The sequence below is a fragment of the Pseudopodoces humilis genome, chromosome 1, assembly GCF_049639895.1.
Source record: "Pseudopodoces humilis isolate 2021_Gansu_Grassland_sample_001 chromosome 1, ASM4963989v1, whole genome shotgun sequence".
NCBI classification, from domain to species: domain Eukaryota; kingdom Metazoa; phylum Chordata; class Aves; order Passeriformes; family Paridae; genus Pseudopodoces; species Pseudopodoces humilis.
This window is the reverse complement of record NC_142200.1, coordinates 7,745,987-7,765,342: the sequence shown is the minus strand read 5'-3', so window position 1 is coordinate 7,765,342 and position 19,356 is coordinate 7,745,987. Positions and strand designations below refer to the sequence as shown.

The following is a 19,356-nucleotide window of genomic DNA, read 5'->3' as shown; positions in this document are numbered from 1 at the left end:
GTTAATTCATACATATTTGAACCAGCTAGCTGTGGAAAATGTCACTCAGTGACATCATCAAACAGACAAACAGACATCATAGATATGTGGAAAGGAGACAGTTTCTGCTGCAGATTTGACAGAGATTTCATAATCTAAGCTGTCATAGGTACCTGCTGCTAGACACTGGTTTGTGTTGCAGGACTGCTTATTTTATTCTGAACGGAAAACTGAGGAATTCAGGTTATGGTTCTTCTAATATATATGGATATATCCTACTCATTCATCCTGTTTAGGTCTGTTTCCCCACTAATAATAGGAATAGTAAGGAGCATCACCTGTGATTACAGATGACAAAGTTATTTGAGGGTGGCAGAGATTCTTTATTCTCTTCTCTTTCCTCTTCTGCCTTGTTCTTGAAATACAAATTGTGTTTTCAGATCCTGATCTTTTTTTTTATTGTTTTGGTTTTATTTCACTGTCAATGTCATTGCTTTTCCTTCAGGAAGCATGGTCAGCTCAGTAACAACAGGTTTCTGATGTTGTCAATACTTAATATATTCACCTATGAAATGCAACCTTATACAAGCCTCTTCATCTCTTGTATTTTCCTTACAGTCCTCTGTTTATTTAGGTTTGCATCTATTGTCGTGTTGTTTCATGCTTTCCTGCCTGTAAAATGGGTAACATTTATCATATGTTAGTTTTTCTTATACAACATTTTTTCTTAGTCTCAGCCTTACACTGAATTATGTTATGTCATATCTTTGGTACAATTCCTTAAGAGTTGGGGGTAACAATATTATTTTAGCTAAATTTTAATAGTAGAAGAAGCACTTTCTTTTGCTAAGGTGTGAGTGAAAACTAAGAGAGTTGGAAACTGTCCAGGAGGACTTTAGGAACATAACCTTCCTCCCCCATTTATTTCAGGAGAAAAGCTAAAGTTTGTAAATTAGCTATCTCTTACTATATTATGCTGGTTCTTTTTATTTAAAATGCTTGACAATTCTGTCAGAGTTTCTTAAACACAACACAACCCAAATGAATGATTTTTGTTTTTGTTGTTGTTTCTATATTATTTTAATTTATCTTTTCCTCTTTTAAGGTTACACAGTTTGGTCCCACTGGTAATACATAGCTCTGAGATTTTGGTTGAAAGTTGTTCTCTAGTTTCTCATGTTTTTAAAATGTATTCATGATAATGCTTGAAAGAAGTACAATAAAATAGTTTGTCTCACCTGTAGGGTCAAACTGAACCTACATGTGATGGTGTCAGCGTGGCCTCTAGCTGAGGTGATAGGTCGCTCCAAGAGTTATAGAGTCTAGAAAATGTGATTCTGCATCAACATTTTTTTACTGTTCTTTGTGTTCTTTTGCCAATCCAACATGTGAGACGAAAGGCAATTTTCACTCAAAATGTGGTAGGAGACAGGGATGTTTCTTTCACATTGTAACTAAAACTACAAAAAGCCAGGAGAATGCTTTTGAAAGCTTAGCTTGTTTCTTTTTAAACTTTAATTGCTTAATTATGCTCTTCATTGCATTTTGTCTTCAATTTAGGCATGTATTTCTCATTTCACTTTAATTTCTGCTGTTCAATGAGTATTATGCTTTTTGCATGTGTTGGAAATTGTCTTTGAAACATATCAGACACTCGTGTATTAGGTGATGGGTTTTTGAAAGTAGAATTCTCACTGATCCAGGACTTTTTGCATTCTGTAATTGATTTTAGGTATGTGTTTTACCCAGAGTAATTGCCTTGATGTGTACTAAGAGGAAAATTTCAGTCTCACAGTTGTAGCCTCCCAGACCTTCCCACTGGACTATTTACAGCAGATGAAGGAAGATATGATAATTTTCCTACTAGCTGTCCTTTTAGTCTCTTATAATTTAGGTGGTCCCATGAGCTAAATTAATTTGCATTCTGGTGTATTGGCCAGAACAGTAATTCATCATATGGGTTGTAGTGAGAATGGCCAATATTCCATTACTCTTTCTCTCTTGTGGAAGCTTAAACTTCTGTCAGGATGCAGGGCAAGAACAGAAATAAAGATTTGCACCTTGTCAAAGTCCCAAAATATACATTTGATAGTGTTTTGAAGGAAATCTACATCTGGGAAGCAGCTGTGAAATAACAAGCAGGGGTATTGTCCTGCAAAATGTCTGACTCTTCTGCTTTAATGTTCATTTGAATGCTCTGGAGGGAAAGACAGTATTCCATGATATCCCAGAAGACAAAGAATTTTCTCTGTAATATGCAACAGGTCAGCTGGAAATATTGCTCCTGATTGTTTTGAAAATTATAGATACAGACTAAGAACATCACTAAGAACACCTTTTTGTTTTGTGTTTCGGTTGTCATGTGCATAAATAGTGACTTTTAATCCAGCCATTACTGTTTAGTTTGGAAGTGCTTGACAAAAATTTCTTTACCAGGAATTCTGAATAAAAGTCTTACCATATGGTGGATTATGATGGTTTTGGAGTTTCTGCTCCTCAGAGCCTTCCTGTTTGTGTCTGTAGCCTTAGAAGTTACTCTTTTTGTAGCTTGTCTTCCTTTGTTTTTTTTCACAACTCATCCACCTGCATTATCTTATTTCAAATGGATTTGATAGTTGGAAATCAGGCCTGGACTTGGCATTTCCAAATTGCTTCATGTGCTCTGATTCAAGAACAGATTTTGGGTGATATGAGAAAACATATCACAGCCTGTATTCCTGTCATTGATGAGTTTCATGGTCACTTAAGGAGTGCTTACTTAGTTATACCACTTAGAAATGCATATATTAAGAGCTTGAAGCCTATGGCAAATCTATCAGCATTTAAAAAATATATATATGTATATATACATTTTGTGTGTGTATATATATTTATAGATATATACACACACATATGTGTGCAAATGCCAGAACTGGTTGAATTCCAGATGAGTAATAAGGTGATTGTTCTCTTTGCAGTTGTTTGTCCTCCAGGCAGTTATTTCCAGGACGATGAATGCATTCCCTGCCCTCTTGGCTACTATCAGTATCAGACAGGACATTCCTCCTGTATCAAGTGTCCTGTGGGCAAAACTACCAACTCCTATGGGGCAATCAGTTCTGATCACTGTAAGTTGAACTCATTTTTCCCATAACCTTTATTTTCTGGCTTCAAATATCTAATGATTTTTTTTTTATTCATCTCTAAGTTGTTTTTTTTTAAATTAAATCCTCCCTCTGGGGGTTTTTGGATGGATACATCCTTCTGCATACATTTAAAAGCATTTTAGAAAGTACAAACTGTCTGGTGTTCTGACCAAAAATGCATGAGAAACAAGTGGTCAGTTTCATCCAGGATGTTGTGGTTCCTCTAGACGTGTTCATTGTCCTCAGGAATGATGTCTGGCTGCTCAGTATCAGTAACAATCTTGTTATGAAGCTCATTTATTGTCACTCTCATGAACACTAAAATAAGTTGGTTTTGTGCAGCTCTTTCCCTGCAAATACAAACACTTGCCAGAAAGCAACTATTGAAATGTTCACTAAGGCTGGTGAATTCAGCTGAAATGATTTGTTTTTTTCACGCAGTTCTATACAGAAAATCAGTTATTATGTCCAAATTTCGTTTTGTCTACAGAATTACCTTATATAAAATAAGATATAAATCAGAGTACCAAGAATGGGCTTCCTGGGGAGTGCCATTGAGTATATGGTCTACTTTGTTCTCTTTCAACCTATTTGTTCTCTTAGGTGAGATAAACCTCCCAATTTCATTGTAATGTATCCAAACATCAATTAGCTTTTGCCTACAGTTGTCATTCTTTTCCATGTGGGTTCTCTGGGTAGGTATTGGACTTGTGCCCTTAAGAGTTTGTTCCTTAGAACTTAAAAAACTTGCAATTTTCTTTACTAAATCTGTTCCCTGCCTGGTTTCCATTTTACCTTTGTGCTGCACCTCAGTGCCAGCCCTCTCCCAAAGGCCAGGTTACACATTACCTTCCTACTTTCTTTCATTCCTTGCTGTCTCCTCACAGAGCCTGAAGAGTTTTTCTGAATTAATTGGTGTGATAGCTCTTCTCATTGCTCACAACATTGCACAGTCACTGCAGCAGTCATTGAACAAACCTGTATGACAGTACAGGTCCTCCTCTGTACTTTGCTTTACAGTACTGGAAATACATCAACAGAGATTTGATGCATGACAGAGAATGCAAAAACTGTTTGAAACAGAAATTGAAGCAGCAGCAAAGCAGTGTTAGCTGCAGACTACCATGCTTCAGAGCATGAAATGCTCTGCAAATCTTAGCTTAATTTTCAGTGAAGTCTCTGCTGTGCTAAGGGAACTTTTAAGTTTCAGTCCCACAGCACTGAAACATTGTCCTACTGCATTGGCAGGACCAGTGGCTGCACAGGAGGTTCCTTCTGAACATCAGAAAATGTTTTTGCTCTGAGGACAACCAAGCACTGGCTCAGGTTGCCCAGGGAGGTTGTGGAGTCCTTGGAGATGGGTAAAAGCCATCTGGAGATGGCCCTGGGCTGCCAGCTCTAGGTGGCCCTGCCTGAGCAGGGGACTCTGACCTTACAACCTCCAGAAGTCCTGTTCAGCTTCTGAATTTTGTGAAACCCGCTGACAGCATTATCAAAGTGCCTTTATTCCTTCCCTTGCTCTCGTACCAGGTGTGACATCCTGCCAGAGCAATGAGCAGGGCCTGCAGTGTGATGAAGATGGCCAGTACAGACCTGCCCAGCAGGACCCTGACACCAGGAAATCCCTCTGTGTCGACAGCTTTGGAGCAGCTCTGGACTGGACTCAAACAGAGGATCTCCTTACAGATGACCAGTGCTTGGGTAAGTGGCAGAGGGATATTTTGGATATGATTTGACCCCACATGGGTGGAACTTCCTTCTGAAGAGACTAATCACCCCACAGGGATGATAGATGGATGGGGATTCACTGTCCCATAGTTACTTACTTCCCCATACTTGTGGCCTCTGCCATGTTCCTCCTTAGTTCTACATTTCTTGACTCCACTGGGGAAGTTATTTCTGGTAAGGGAAGAGAGAGTAGCAGGTTTCCTGAGCTCTCAGATGGCTGCCAGCTTTTGATGTGTGCTGACCTTGTGCTCTCTGCTTGGAAACCCAAAAGAATAATGGGAGGGCTAATGAGAAAGAAGCAATATTAATAATTTATTTGTAAAATTATCCCTCATCTGTGTATTCATGGGAAATAGACTATTTTCAGCAATGACCTCATAGCTACAACATAACATCACCTCTGGGCTCCTGCTGTAAGGTATCTGACTTGGGGAGGACATCCTTGCAGGCTGGAGGAGGTTACTTCTGCTTGAATACAGCTGCAAAATGTTGGCTTTCAAGGATGAAAAACTTAAAAAGCAAAGAATGTCATCTATCAAACAGTCCCCAGACTGCCTGCAGTAAGGTCTAATTACTATTAGCCTCAAAGCTTTTGCTTTTTCCCAGAAGTTTGTATATGCTCATCATATGATTGGTATTGAATTTAATGGAATGTTCTGTTTAGAAACTGATGTCATGGTGTGCTTTGAATTAGTCAATGTCTTATGACAAGTGTGATCAGTGGAAGGAGTGTGAGAAGTAAAGCCCTCAGCTGAGAAGAGGTTGTTGCAAAAGTACCTCAGTTAAAATAACTCTTTTTTTATTCCTCTGAGCATACTCAGGGACTGATCACAGTTATGAACATGAGGTCAAAGCCTCTGTTGCTCTCAGTCACGGGGTAGTTGGGATATTTCTCTGCAGAGAGAACTCAGGATATGAATTCTCCTGTTACCGTGAGTCTTCCTGCTTGAACATTTCTGACTCTGTCCAGGATGGAGCAGTTGTAGATATTTGTGCTTGGTTTTGTGGGTCATGCTAGAAGATGTCACTACAGATATTTATGACTGTTGAAAGTTCATTTATGACTCTTTAAAAACACAGCAACAATGTGTCATAGAATCACAGAATGGTTTGTGTTGGAAGGGACCTTAAAGACCATCTTGTTCCAGCACCCCAGCCATGGGCAAGGATGCCATTTAAAGGATCAGGGCCCCATGAACACCTGAGAAATCTATTTTCTTGCTTGGATTTTTAAATAATAATTTTCTGACTTATTTAATTTTTTTTATTTTTTTTAATTTTGTTTTAAGATCATGCTTCATTTCTGGAAAGCATAATGTGAAGCTAAATTGTTTATCTCTATTTTAGCTTTTTCTCCTGCCTCTGCTATGTCCCTTAATTGAATTCAACACACAGCAAGACAGTAGGGGCTGAAGGCTGATCTTGCTTTGGCAAGGGGCAGGCAGCGGGGAAGGGTCACCAAAATCCACCTGGACTTTGGTTTTTAAGTCTTCAGACAGAAGAATTGCCTTGTGTGAATGCAGAAGAATAAGCTGTAACAGCCATTGTTTGTTATCTTTGTTGTTTTTCTTTTTGTATTTTAGACCACTCAGCATTTATTATATGGGGGTTAGGACTAGGTGATCTTGAAGGTCCTTTCCAACCTAATCTATTCTATGATTTTGTAATTATAACAACAGAAGGACCTAGAGCTTTGCTCTAATAATAAGTGAGAGAGAATTTCTGCTCTTCACTAAGCCTGTGAAATTATTTTATGACTGCATTTTTTTTACCTTTCTTTGTACTAAAAACAAAAAATATTCAAGAATTTAAAAAAGGCATTTTTTCTACTATTTTTTCATTGGTTTTCAGTTTACAGTTTCATTACACTTTCTATCTTCTGTCTACTTTTCTCCCATATTATTGTATTCAATATAAATGGTATTCAATAATATGGGAGAAAAATAGAGAAAAAATTGTCTCTTGGAAATTGAGGGGTTGGATGAAGCCGGAATTAGGGTGAAAAAATCAGAAGAAAAGAAAAAAAATTAGAGTGTAATTTTAAAAATTTGAATATTGGAATAGGAATGAGGGCAGCTTTTAACCAAGCATCACTTCCAGTTGCAGATGCAGAAGGGATTCAGTCTTTTGCAGAAGTTAGCTAATGCTTGTATTTCTGTGCCCTGTATTTCTAGGAAGGAAAAAACTTTCACCTCTGCTTGCACTGTATTTCTTCCTTGTCCCCATCCTAACTGGAGCTCAAGGATTTTCTTGTGCTAGGCATTTGACAAACCCATATGGGTTTTTTCCTGAGCAGAAATGATGGTTTTATCAAAAGCACCTGCTGGCTCAGCCCTGACAGCAGTGGACGTTTGCTTCTGATTTAGCCCTGACTCTTGCTGTAAGAGTACAAATTATTGTTTTAAGAACTTATCCCTGAGTTTTATTTCATGGTTTGTCCAGACATTTCAGGGAGAGAGTCCATCCTCTGGCTGGACTGCTGCCCCCATGAGCCCAGGGGAAAGAGGGGCTGAGTGTCCAGCTCTTCCATGTGCAGATGTCTCCCACAGCTGGGATCACACCAGAGCTCCTGCTTTTGCCTCTTTTAGGTCTAGGCTCAGTGCTGGCTGCAAGGAGCTGCCTTCACCTGGAACCTTTAGAGAAGTTTGGTCACCAAGGGATGATGCTAAATCACCACGCTCTTCTCTTAACCACGGCATGGCTTGGGTTGGAAGGGATCTTAAAGATCCTCTACTTCCAACCCCTTTGCCATGGGCAGGCATGCTGTGCTGTGCTCACTGAAATGCACTGGTGCCTCAACCTGTGGGCACAGAGTGCAGGTGCTATCAACCTCAGCAGGGTGGTGGTGGCACTGTGTGTCCTCTCACCAGTCTGTAATCCTCTTCAGGCCACAGACAGGGCCACACCCTCTGGAGCCTGGATTAGATTTCTCACCCCATTTAGTGGCCTTTGGGGTTTGCATCTCCAGGCCCCATGAGCTTTTCGCAGAGTGTGAGCAGTGCTGCTTGTCAGACTCACGCACGGGTGAGCGGATCCAGTGCAGGGGGAGCAGATAAAAAGGTTTGGTCAGTAAAGTGACAGTCAGTAACAGCATGAAGGACACACTACCTTGCATATAGCCTTGGGCCTGAAGTCAGTGGAGATCAGGCTTGTGTGTTCCTGGGTTTTCTGTCTAACCGAGTGCTGTTGGAGCTGTCTCTTGTTTCTGTGACTGATTTGGAGAAAGTTGGTTCCCCCTTTGACTCAATAGTTGGTTTGATGCCATGAACAAGTAATGAGAGATGGCAGGTCTGCTGCTGGAAGAGAAGTCTCACTGGAAAGTAAAATCCCAGCCCACTCCTGGCTAACTGTTTTTTAAAACATCTTGTGACACTTTTTATTTCAAAGCAGAAATTCTACCCTCACGCCAGCTGTCTCCTGCATTATCTGTGAGGTTATGGTATCTCATTTAATGAGCAAACCTCTCTCCTCACAGAATTCAAGCTTCATTTCTACCTAAAGTCTTTGTTTGCAGCATGGGAACTGATAATACAAGTTGGTTGGGGTTTTTTGTTGTCTTTTTTAGTGCTCAGAAAATTTGAAAGAGTTCCTGCCTCCAGCCTGATTTATGGATCAGAAGAAGCTCAAATTCTTCAATCTCAGTCAATTGGGGGAGACCTGCAAAGTACATATTTTCAGTGCATTTCAGGTGAGAAAACTGAGAAAAGCTGTAGAGATGACTCTAACAATTGTGAAAAATAATAATATTTTCATATGATGAGTTTGTAGTTAAGTTCCTGGATGAACTGTGTGTTCTGCAGTTCAGCACCAATTCACTGCAAGATATTTACAACTTTTGGTGACCTTGATTCAGGGAAGAGCTTGATATTTCTTTCAGAAAGAAATCTTCTGGCTTTATATACTACTTCAGACAAGTCATCTGACTTTAAAGCTGGTTTATGTAGTTTGCAATACGAATGAGAACAGATTTAAACCAGGAAACATTCATCAGACTGTGCAGATGTGCAGACAAAAGAAGGATTAGATGTTCAGGACATATGAAAAGCAAGCTTTTACCTCTTCACAAATTACCTGATTGGCACAAAAAATAGGAATAATCATCCTTGCTAATGTCAGAAGGGTATTATAAGGAGTTCAGAGATACTCCTCTGCCAAGTCTTGTAGTTTATATACTATATTGCATCTGGTTTAAGTTGGTTCAGAATCATCTGACACCCAGAAGAATCACCACGCTGCTCTCAGGGTGCTTTGAGTCAGTCTCACCTTGTGTCTCCTAAAGCTTGGGCTGTGAAAGGAGGCAGAGGGATATGTTCAAAGTAGAAACTCTCTGGCAGTAATAACATAGATGTCCTGTTTTTAAGGTGCATACTAAAATTCTGACAGATCAATGGCTTTGTGTCACATGCCATGGTCTAGTTGGAGCAATCACCTCTTGTGTTAAGAACTGAATATATGAAGCCTTTTATTACTAGAATGATTTTCATGCAGGAGCTCATCCTGGCAGTACACTAAGATTTCTTGCACCTTCCCCTGAAAATGGAGACATCCAAAATCAAGACACTGAACTGAGAGAGCCTGAGAACAAACCTGGGGAGGAAATCGTGCTTTTTTGCCAACCAATTTGATTCCATCTCTCTCACAGCTGTATTTTCTTTATAAGTTATGTAAATGGCAGCACAATTACAAAATATTACTGCTGAAGTTCTCATTGAGGGTTGAGGGTTAATCTTTCCTTCCCTAAGTCCCTGTAAGGTCAGATAGCTCAGCTGAGGTTTTTGATCTAAATTGGTTGATTTTATACCAGAGATTTGGAAAGTGTTTCACCTGGGCTAGGAGCAGAGCTGTGGAGTAAATTAATGGTGAATGTGTAAGGGCAGAAAGATCTTCAACCACTCCCAAACCTGCAGGGTTTGGTTCTTTCTCCCTTGCAGTGGCCAGGGGATTGCTGCAGGGGCAGCCAGCCTGACTGAAGATTTTGATGTTTCCCTCCTTCCTCTCACCCTGATATTTGTCACAACCTCTTTGCCATGGGGTTACTGTATCAGGCAGGTGTGATGTGCTGGAAAAGTGGTTCATGAGAGTCCTGCCTTGGGAAAAATTATCCAGCAGACTTTAAATATTTGGGTGTGTGGTCAGACCTGTCTCATCTGTTTATATCATCGCGTGATTAACAACTTTCTGCATTAATTTAATTCAATTTTAAATCCTCAACTCTCTACTAAAATAGTTGAGTACTAAAGATCATTTGGTTAATTAAATTCATGTCTGATAGACATATGGAAATCTACATAAGTGGCAGTAAGCAGTGGAATTTGTAGCAACCATTTTGCATATGAAGTGCTGGGAAACCTAAAATTTCTTTCCTGTTTTTTCAGGCTGTGAGAGGGAAGATGACTGTGGCTTTGCAACTGTTTCTCCTGCTGGTACCAAAGTGCTCTGTGAATTATACAGCACTGCTGAAGCCAACTTCAACTGCACCACCTCTGGATTGGTAAGAATGATCATATCTAAAAGTATATGTTTATCATAGTGCTGTGTGTTCAAAGTAAATAGACAAGATCACAGAAGAAAGGCAGGCTGTTACCTGACCGCTATGGCAGCAATAAATCCCTGCAAGCTGGTAAAGGAGCTACACACAGATGTTTCCAAAAATGACATCTGAATACCTCAGTGCTTGGTTGAAACATCACACAGCACTGTTGTCCCTAAAACATGCTGAGCACCTGCAGAAAGGATATCAGATTGATTTAAAAAGAGAGTTAATCTGGATAGACCAGATTAGAAGTAGCCAGGTTGGTAATCAGGTCACCTGAAACAATCACTCTTTCTGAGTCCCTTCCTCTAGGCCAGGGTTTGAACTGTGTGCTTTTATCACTGTACTATTTTCCTATTCACTTCTCCAAACAGCAATGTGGCATTGAGGAACCGAGCTCTCAGTTTGATAGTGTAAAAATTGTCTGTATGAGAAAGAATAAAAAACGTCCACATGGAGTTGTGCTGTGATTACCCGTGTGTTGCTCACTGCTCCCCATGAGTTTCTTAATAAAGAAAATGTTTTTTAGGAGAGGAAACCATTAGGTTTTATTTATTTTGCTTGCCTGTTTTCTGTCTCAGGTGCAAGGTGTCTTGGGGAACCCTGCTGCCACTAGCATCAGTGGCCTCAGCTGCTTGCTTCGTGTCAGGAGCCCAGAGGGAGATGCACTGATGGTCTATCTGAAGAGAGGTACCAGTTGTGATTCACTCACCTAAATCTGGCTCTCTGTCCAAGCTGGTAACTACTTCTGTAGAGGCTCATAACTGAATGTGAGGAGCATCTTTGTTTATGAGGACACAATACTTTCAAGAGCTGTACATTTTGTGACAGTCCAGAAGCTTCAGCAAATTCTTTCATATCTTGTTCCCTAGAAATTAGGACTACATTTGTATGCCATTCTGATGATTTTTGCCAGCAACTAGTCCCATAAAAACTCAAAATATATCCAATGTTTTTTCCTATTCTGTTCTGTTATGACTTCTCTTTACTAAGCAGTTTGTTATTTGAATACATAAGGCAATATTAATGACCAGACTGTACATAATTTAAGTTCACTTCATTTTTCATTGTGAATTGTTGTAGTAATATACCAGCAAGAAGTCAACTGCTCTCCATGAATCCCAAAACATTTCATCTGAACTAATGAATGCATGAGACAAATTTTATTTATTTATGTTTCTTTATTCATGGCCTGAGTGTGGCTGATAGCACCACATCTACTGTGTGACCAGCTTTTAGTGCCAGGCCAAACTGGAAGCAAGATAACCAAATGCTGCAGGATTTGACTCAAAACTCTCTGCTCTTACTGTGTTCTTTGTTCTTCTGTCCAAAACTCTGAGTCATTTATTAATATTAATAAAAAATGAATGATCTAAGTCTCACCTGAAAATAAGTCTCTGTAGCTTGTTGTGATTGGCATAATCTTGTTAATACCAGATCTATTCTAGTCTTCTAGAACCAAAATTCTATGAATCATGCCTTTCTAGTTAGCAGAAGCATTAATTGCAGATGCAGTTATGCTGGCCAAATTACACATTTTACTTTTTAAGTGAGAAAAATTTGTTTCATTTTTATCTGGGAGTTACTAACAGTGTGACTGAGTGCTTGAAGGTGGGATATTACTAACCTTACTGCAGAGATCAGTTTAGGAGCTCTTTGCTGGCAGTGCATTATAACCAGCTACTCAGGAATAATGGCACCACATCATTTGATAACCTCATCTTGCTTCTGAAACTCAAAGACCAGAAAAGGATTTTGAGTTTTGATCATAAATCTTTCAACCAGCTCCAGTCTGCAGACAAATAAAAAAACATTCCTTGAGCTCCCCCTGAGCTCCTTTCCCTTTCTGTCTGTCCAGGACAGGAATTCAACTCCTCTGGATCCAAGGCCTTTGAGAGGACTGGCTTCCAGAACGTTCTGTCTGGTGTGTACCGCTCCATGGTGCTGCCTGGCACCTCCCAGACTGATGCTCAGCTGCTGTGCAGACAGGAGTGCAGCCGGGACTCCTGCTGTGATGGATTCATCCTGAGCCAGCTCCTGCTGGATGGAGGTACTGCCTGACTGCACAGGAAAGGGTTCTGCAGTGGGAAACCAGTGCTAAATGAGTAGAGGTCATTGCTGGGCACAGACACACACCTTTGCATTGTACCTGTGTGAGCAGCCTGTCTCTACATCACTGACATTTTCTTTGGTGCTGTGAAGGTTTGAGTAATGCCCAAGACTGTGTGGAGCAGTAAAGGCCTGAGCTAGCAACCTGCTCTTGGAACAAAATGGACAGTTTGAAGGGATAAGCGTGACAGAGTTCCAGCAGTGTTTGGGCAATGCTCTTGGAAACATGGTGTGACTACTGGGGCTGTGCTGTGCAGGGCCAGGAACTGGACTCAGTGATCCTTGTGGGTCTCCTCCAACTCAGCCTATTCTGTGTGTGTGTGACATCTCCATCTGGATGAGATAAATTGTTCTGAAAACACCTCTCTCCGTACATAGCAGGGCTTGGTTGCCAGAAACTGGTGCCTTTCAGCTGATGCAGTAACTAAGAGGTTGCCTCCAGACATAATTCTTGTGGTGCAAATGAAAATCAGCTTCCTTTTAAGAGCAGCAAAAAATGATGCTAAACAGAATTATATTACTGCATACAGAAAATCTCCCAGGTCTGGATGTCTGTCTAGGAGAGCAAGTGGTAGTGGGATGGATGGAGTCTGGCAGAGGTGGGACTTTGGCACAACCAGATTTTTTGCCAACAAGCTTAAGCACTTTATGCCAGTGCTTACTTTTTGCAGTTTAGTTTCAAGCTCACATGGTATTGACTTTCCCCTTGGAGATGCATTTCTTGTAGGAAATATAAAGTTCTAAATGACATGCCTCAAAGATTTAAAGACAAGCTCTATCAACAGCCAGGAGTTGCACCTGATGATTCTTGTGGGTCTCTTCCAGCTCAGCATATTCTACGATTCTGTGAAGTTCAGGCATGTGCTAGTGGCTGCATTTCTCCAGTTTGGAGTGGAAACTGATCCTAGATTTAAGAAAATCTGTGAAAATCTGCCACAAGTTATCTGTGAAAGTTGTCAAGAAAATATTTCCAGAAAATTATTTTCTATTTTGGTTTTTTTTTGTTTGTTTGTTTTTTGTTTGTTTTTTTATCACAATATTCTAGGTGATCTTGTAAAGTCCATTTCTCTATATATTTATCATCAAATTTTGGGTTCTCTCTACTTGTGAGTGTAAAAGGGGAATATCTGTTTGGTTGGGGTGACTATTTGGATGAGCTCTACAGGTAAATGCATTACTTGGACTGGCTTTTTGCTCTAAAAAGAAAGAAAAAAGAAGGAAAATGTAGCATACCCAGTCCATAAAAACAAACAAGAGAGGGCATTGTAAAACCTTAGAAATTCCTGAGCTGTGACACCAAGTGCAAAGCAGGAGCTGAGTATTGCCTACAAGTTATGGTAACAGATTGGTGCCAGAACATGTGGCCTTAAACACTCTGGTCCCCCAACTCACATCACAGTGCTGGGGGACACTCAGGCCTAGGATGACTGAAATCAGGCACCAGTTCAGGAAACCACTGCAGTAAAAATATATAAGTGCTTTTTTTTTTGTTCAGAACCTGAGATTTTAAGAGCTTCAAAGGATTGGATGTGTCTCTGTGGTGCTATGAGGTGCTGAGAACATTGTTGGGTATTATTAGACAATAGTAATATTTTATTAGGTGATAATAGTATGTGCCTGAAATCTCTGAAGAACAGGCTACAAATGTTTAGATTGGGTATGAGTAGCTAACCTTAGCACTCAAATTTGAACACATGATTCTAATTTGCTTATTTGGGTTGTTTGTTTTTTTGGTAGCAATAGTGAAGGGACTCTCTCAGTGACACAGGTTCAGTTGGCACCTAGAGGAAGTACTGGGGGCTTGGGTAAGTGCAAAGCATTAGTGCAGTGATGCAGCTGTGTCTTTTCCTGCCCCTAGGAACCATTCTGTGCAGTTTGCTGAGCTCCCCAGACGTGCTGATCTGCAATGCCAAAGGCTGGAGTCCAACACCCACCTCAGCCATGGGTGGGATGTGCAATGGTGTGAGCTATGATGAGAAGGAGAAGAGGTTTTCCTTCACTCTGGGAGGACAAGTGTTCAGTGGAAGTATGTCAGTGAATTACCTCAATTTACTTTAGTTCCCTTTAATTGTTGTATAGACTCTGTCTTATTCACCAGCCTGCTCTTGTACTCCAATGCTTTTTTCAAGTAAATCTATATCACAAGAGAAGAATTCTCTGACTGGATGCATTGCTAGATAGATGGTAGATAGATCTCACATTTTGCCACATGAACATTGATAAAAGTTGAGACTTTGTTTAATATGTCACTCTGTAATAATTGCAACATTTAATTCAGGCAGATCCAAGATAATAATATGAAGAAAAGACAAAGTCTGGAGCAAAGATAAAAAAGGGATATGCCCAGACCTACATGGTAAAAGCAATGATAGGAAAGTGAGTAAAGTTTGGCACCCTGGATCCAGACTAGCCCTGTGACACCTGTGATCTTCCTCCTTAGACTTGTGTATTGTGATGCATAGTTTAGTGATGTGTTTTCTATGCAATTACTGAGCATTTTTAAAATATGGTTAATTTAAACAGCTATTCTAACAAAATTTTTTCTTTACTAGCTTCTCAGTTGATGGAAGAGGCAGGAAGAAATTTCACTACCTTTCAGGAAATTTACCTGTGGAGAGGTAAGTTATCTCACAAAATTTATTACAAAAACTTATGGTGAACTGTAGGGTGTGGCAGATGTCTATTCTATAATGGAAATGTCATTGTCACTTCATTCCATGCTATCCAAATTAAGATACAACTCAGAAGCGTATTTTGGCAGGGATGTGTAATCTGGAGTAATTCTTCTACTGCCAGTTTCATGAAATTTGGGTAAACTCTTGTGTCTGAGAACATAATTTATAACTTTTAATACCCTTGAAAATGATATCATGAAGACACCTGCCTTTGTCCCATCAGTGTCCAAGTACCGTAATAATTTGGCACTTTATGCCTAATTACATGGGTTATATTTGTTAGCAGAATAACTGTATTTTTTTATTTTCTGAATCTCACCATGTACATGGCAGGACCTGCACAAATGATTTCTAATAATGCTTTATAAGTGCACAAAGCCTTCAGAGCTGATTCTGAATGCAGAGTGACTGTGGATATTGCATTTACTTTTGTCATCCAAACAATGCATTTTGGTTTAGGTGTTCCCCAGAGCTGTACACAGATGGTTTTACTTTTTCTTGATTCAATGTTTGGAGGAATTACCAAAGGAATTTTCCTAAGTGGTGCACTTTATATGTTTGTTCAATTTTGGGAACTGAGGATTGTCTTGTCTTGTGAAAGAAAGGTAAAGGGAATTACTCTGCTCTTTGACTCCTGTTTCATTCCAGACTCTGATATGGTCACCCGGATGGAAACCTCTTTGTGTGAGGCTGCTGCTTTGAAAACAAAGGATGATCTCATGTTATCAGGTATTAGAGCAACAGCAGACAGAGCAGGCAACAGAAGAGAGCAGAGAGGGGGTGCAGAATTTAACCAGAAAATATCATATATTTATATATATATATTTCTCTGAAGTAGGATGTCTGATACAGGTTTTGAGAAAGATGTCCAAAATGTAGGCCTGGCTTTATGATTCTTACCTTGCCAGGCCAGGCTGGAAATGAAAATGTTAAAATGTTCAATGTGAAACTTGTTCTTTCAGACTTACTGAGACACAGGAAATATTATTTGTCTGATAAAAAAATTTACATAAACCCAGGAATGAAATCCTTGGCCTGGGTACCTGGGTATCCTGACAGTATGATTGGAAATATGGGCTGTAGAGAAACCCAGGATGAAACTGCAATCGCAAGTGTTTCTTCCATGCATGATGACAGTGAGGGACCTGTGAACTTCTTTTAGTTCCTTTGTTATTCCAGGGTTTGTTCTTTGCTGTATGAAGTCATATATAGGTCCAAAATAATTTGTAGGAGGTTACTGGAGTTCATTTGGGCCTTCAGCACCATAATCCTAAGAGAAACTGAGCAGTAGAGTTTGCTGAGAGCACCTTGATTCATTTTTAATAAATTATAATCTTTGCTGAGGAGTCTTGATGGATATCTGAGCATATGATTTAATATGTGCAAAACCCTGAAAGGAAGTAAATTGCTGATTTTGCATATGGAATTTGAAAGGAAAGTAAACTAAACTAATTAAAAAACTAAAAATGCCCATTTACCTAGCAGAACTCCTTTACAGTTAGGGGTATTTTAAAGTCTAGACTTAAAAAGAGAGAGAAAAAAATGCATTACTATGGTGATTGAAATTATCTTGCATTTATCTGCCAAGACATGAGTACAGCCCTCAGGGTTCTTCATTTACCTTGCTGGGGCTGATGACATCATTAAAACCTGCAGTAATTCAAGGAATGCAGTTTTTACCTCCATCCCTAAATCTTACTCTTGACACCAGCTGTTTAAGAGAAACTGAAGGCTGAAGTTATGACTTGAGAGGTAACAGGAATTATAGGTTACCTTTTTTAGGAAGTCATGAATACATCTGGGAAAATGTCTACAGAGCTATTATGACTTGTTAATCATTTGTGAAGCACAGGTAACATACCTTTTCTAGTTTCTGATAGGAAATTCAAAGCTGCATTTTCAGCATGTCAGTGGGTGCTTCAGCACAACAGCAATCATCAGCATGTCTTTACTTCTTGTTTTCATTATTGTCTTGTTTCTTCACTGCATGTAAGATTAAGTAACACAGTGTCTCACAATCTTGGAACTGGGGATGAGACCTGCTGATGACATTTGATAAATGTGAAAGTGTTTATGAAGAAATTTGTAAGAGATATGAAGAATGTCCATTTCTTTTAATACTGGACCCTTATTTAAGGGGATAAACTTGGAAACAAGAAAATGGCTGTGACTGATTTTTTCAGAGGGAGCTCAGGAGATATAAATCATTTCACACATGTCTAAAGGTCACAGGCAGTGACAGAAACAAATTATTTAATGTGGTCTGTGGGAGCATAAATTCAGAGAAATGAGCTTAAATGACTGAAATAAGTATTAAGCTTGTCAGGAAAACTTTCTAAGACTGAGAGATGTAAAAGCTTCTCAAGGGAATATAAGGAAACTGCAGTATTTTGAATTAACAAAGCTACATTGATTAAGGAATTGTAAACATCCTCCGAATCCTCATACTTTACTGTTAGGATATTGTGTTGCATGACAGAGCGGAGCAAACCCTCTAATTTCTAGGGGCAGGAATTTTCATCCATTTTTTGGATGTTGGAAATAGTCTGGCAGTGCTATTTTGTGCAGTGCAGCTCAGTGAGGAGGAACTCCCTACAGGAGAGTCACTGTGGGTAAACAATTCTGTTATTAAAAGCAGGCTTTGGTGTATTCTAGCTTGACAAAATGATTGCAGCTGTTTTGCTGTGAAAGGCAGAATTTTATATATAAATAAATTTAATTCGTTCCAGATCATAGTTAATTTTTTTTGTGGGATTCTTTATTTGTTTGTATCTCAGATTCCACAAAGGATCTTTTCTACCTAATGGACAACAGCCAGATACAGAGTGACCAGAACTATTCTCTCCCTTTCCAGCAGTATTGGATCTTCAGGCAGAAGTACTCAGCTGAGGAAGCTCTGCTTTGGTGTCTTACACGTAAGACATCATGGAGATTGTTATTCTAACTAAAATCTTTTAATAGGTGTTATAATAATGATGAGTAGAAACTTTAGACTTTGAGATTTTTTTTTTGTAGATAACTCCTAAAATTTTCATGGAAGTTGCCAGTGGGGCCACCTGTTTCCTCCTTACAGTCTTTGCCTGCTGAAAGGGTTCCCGTAATTCAGCATCAGGGTGCCCCTGTCATGGGCAAGAGAAGTCAAAGGTACAGCTTGGGCAGTGTACCACTCCAAATAGAGAGATGGCATAAAGGTAAAAGAAGGTAAAATTGGGGCAGATGATTGGGGTTAATGATAAATTACATTTTAATGCAGTAAATGGAGAAGAGTTTCTAGCTCTACCAGGAAGTCAGAACTAAGAACTAAGTGCACAAACATCACTGTAACAGCTCAGTAGAGCTATTCCTGTTTAAAATTAAGCATTGACACACATATTTACAGGAGCCATTGCCATGGTAATTAAGAAATGGGTTTGACAGCTTTGGTTCTTTTCTGAAGGTGCACTCTTTCCCTGGGACAAACTTCAGAACAAATTGCTTCAAGCAAATATCTTGAATGGTTGATTCTGAGAAAGTTAGGTTAAATTTTGTGTGATGCTTGAATGCTTCAGAAATATTTTTTTTAAAAAGTTATTAAGACATTGTAAACGTTATTGTCCTTTTTTATTTGTTAGAGACCACGACTGATGCAGAGTTCTCCTATGATTATACAATTTGTATGTCAGATTTACTAAAAAAAGAAAGAGACCTTTATGAATTAAAATGTTAATGAGAGACCAATACACTGGAGTAATGCTTGTCACAGCTGGGGAATTTATCTTCCCAGTTAGCTGTGCTGTAACTCCTGTACTGTGCTCTCCAGGTAAACCTGCTCTTCAGTGCCACTAAAGCCAGAATGTGTCCCTCTTTCTCTTGCACTTTCAATTAATTAAGTTAATTAATTTGGATTATCAGTAGGATAACACTGAAATTCTCACTTTTAGTTGTTTCCTGATGGATAGCTTTGCTCTGAAAACATGAAGAGGATCAGAGAGGGAAAGGAGCCCTTGTGTGTGTAATTATTCATGACTTTGCTTCCTAGGTTGTGCCCAAGAGGAAGAGTTTTGTCGAATGGCAGATCTGCAAAATGCCACAGACAAATACTTTGTGTGCATCCTCTATCCAGAAGCACAGATTTGTGACAGCAGCATTGACCAAATACCAGGAAACTGTGCAACTGTGCTACCCTGGCAACCACAGATGCTGTACCATAAAATAGGCAAGTTTTGGT

At 39.5% G+C, this 19,356-nt stretch overlaps 1 protein-coding gene across 1 annotated transcript in view; it reads left to right on the top strand.

The window, feature by feature from the left end:
- TG (thyroglobulin) overlaps positions 1-19,356 on the top strand; it is a 145,637-nt gene that overhangs the window by 33,709 nt on the left and 92,572 nt on the right. Inside the window, exons 21-31 of the mRNA XM_088062023.1 lie at positions 2,937-3,086; positions 4,635-4,805; positions 8,398-8,520; positions 10,208-10,323; positions 10,947-11,055; positions 12,224-12,415; positions 14,333-14,500; positions 15,027-15,092; positions 15,798-15,878; positions 17,927-18,064; positions 19,168-19,344. Of these exons, the coding sequence (XP_087918149.1) occupies positions 2,937-3,086; positions 4,635-4,805; positions 8,398-8,520; positions 10,208-10,323; positions 10,947-11,055; positions 12,224-12,415; positions 14,333-14,500; positions 15,027-15,092; positions 15,798-15,878; positions 17,927-18,064; positions 19,168-19,344 (1,491 nt within the window). The remainder of the gene's footprint in view (positions 1-2,936; positions 3,087-4,634; positions 4,806-8,397; positions 8,521-10,207; positions 10,324-10,946; positions 11,056-12,223; positions 12,416-14,332; positions 14,501-15,026; positions 15,093-15,797; positions 15,879-17,926; positions 18,065-19,167; positions 19,345-19,356) is intronic.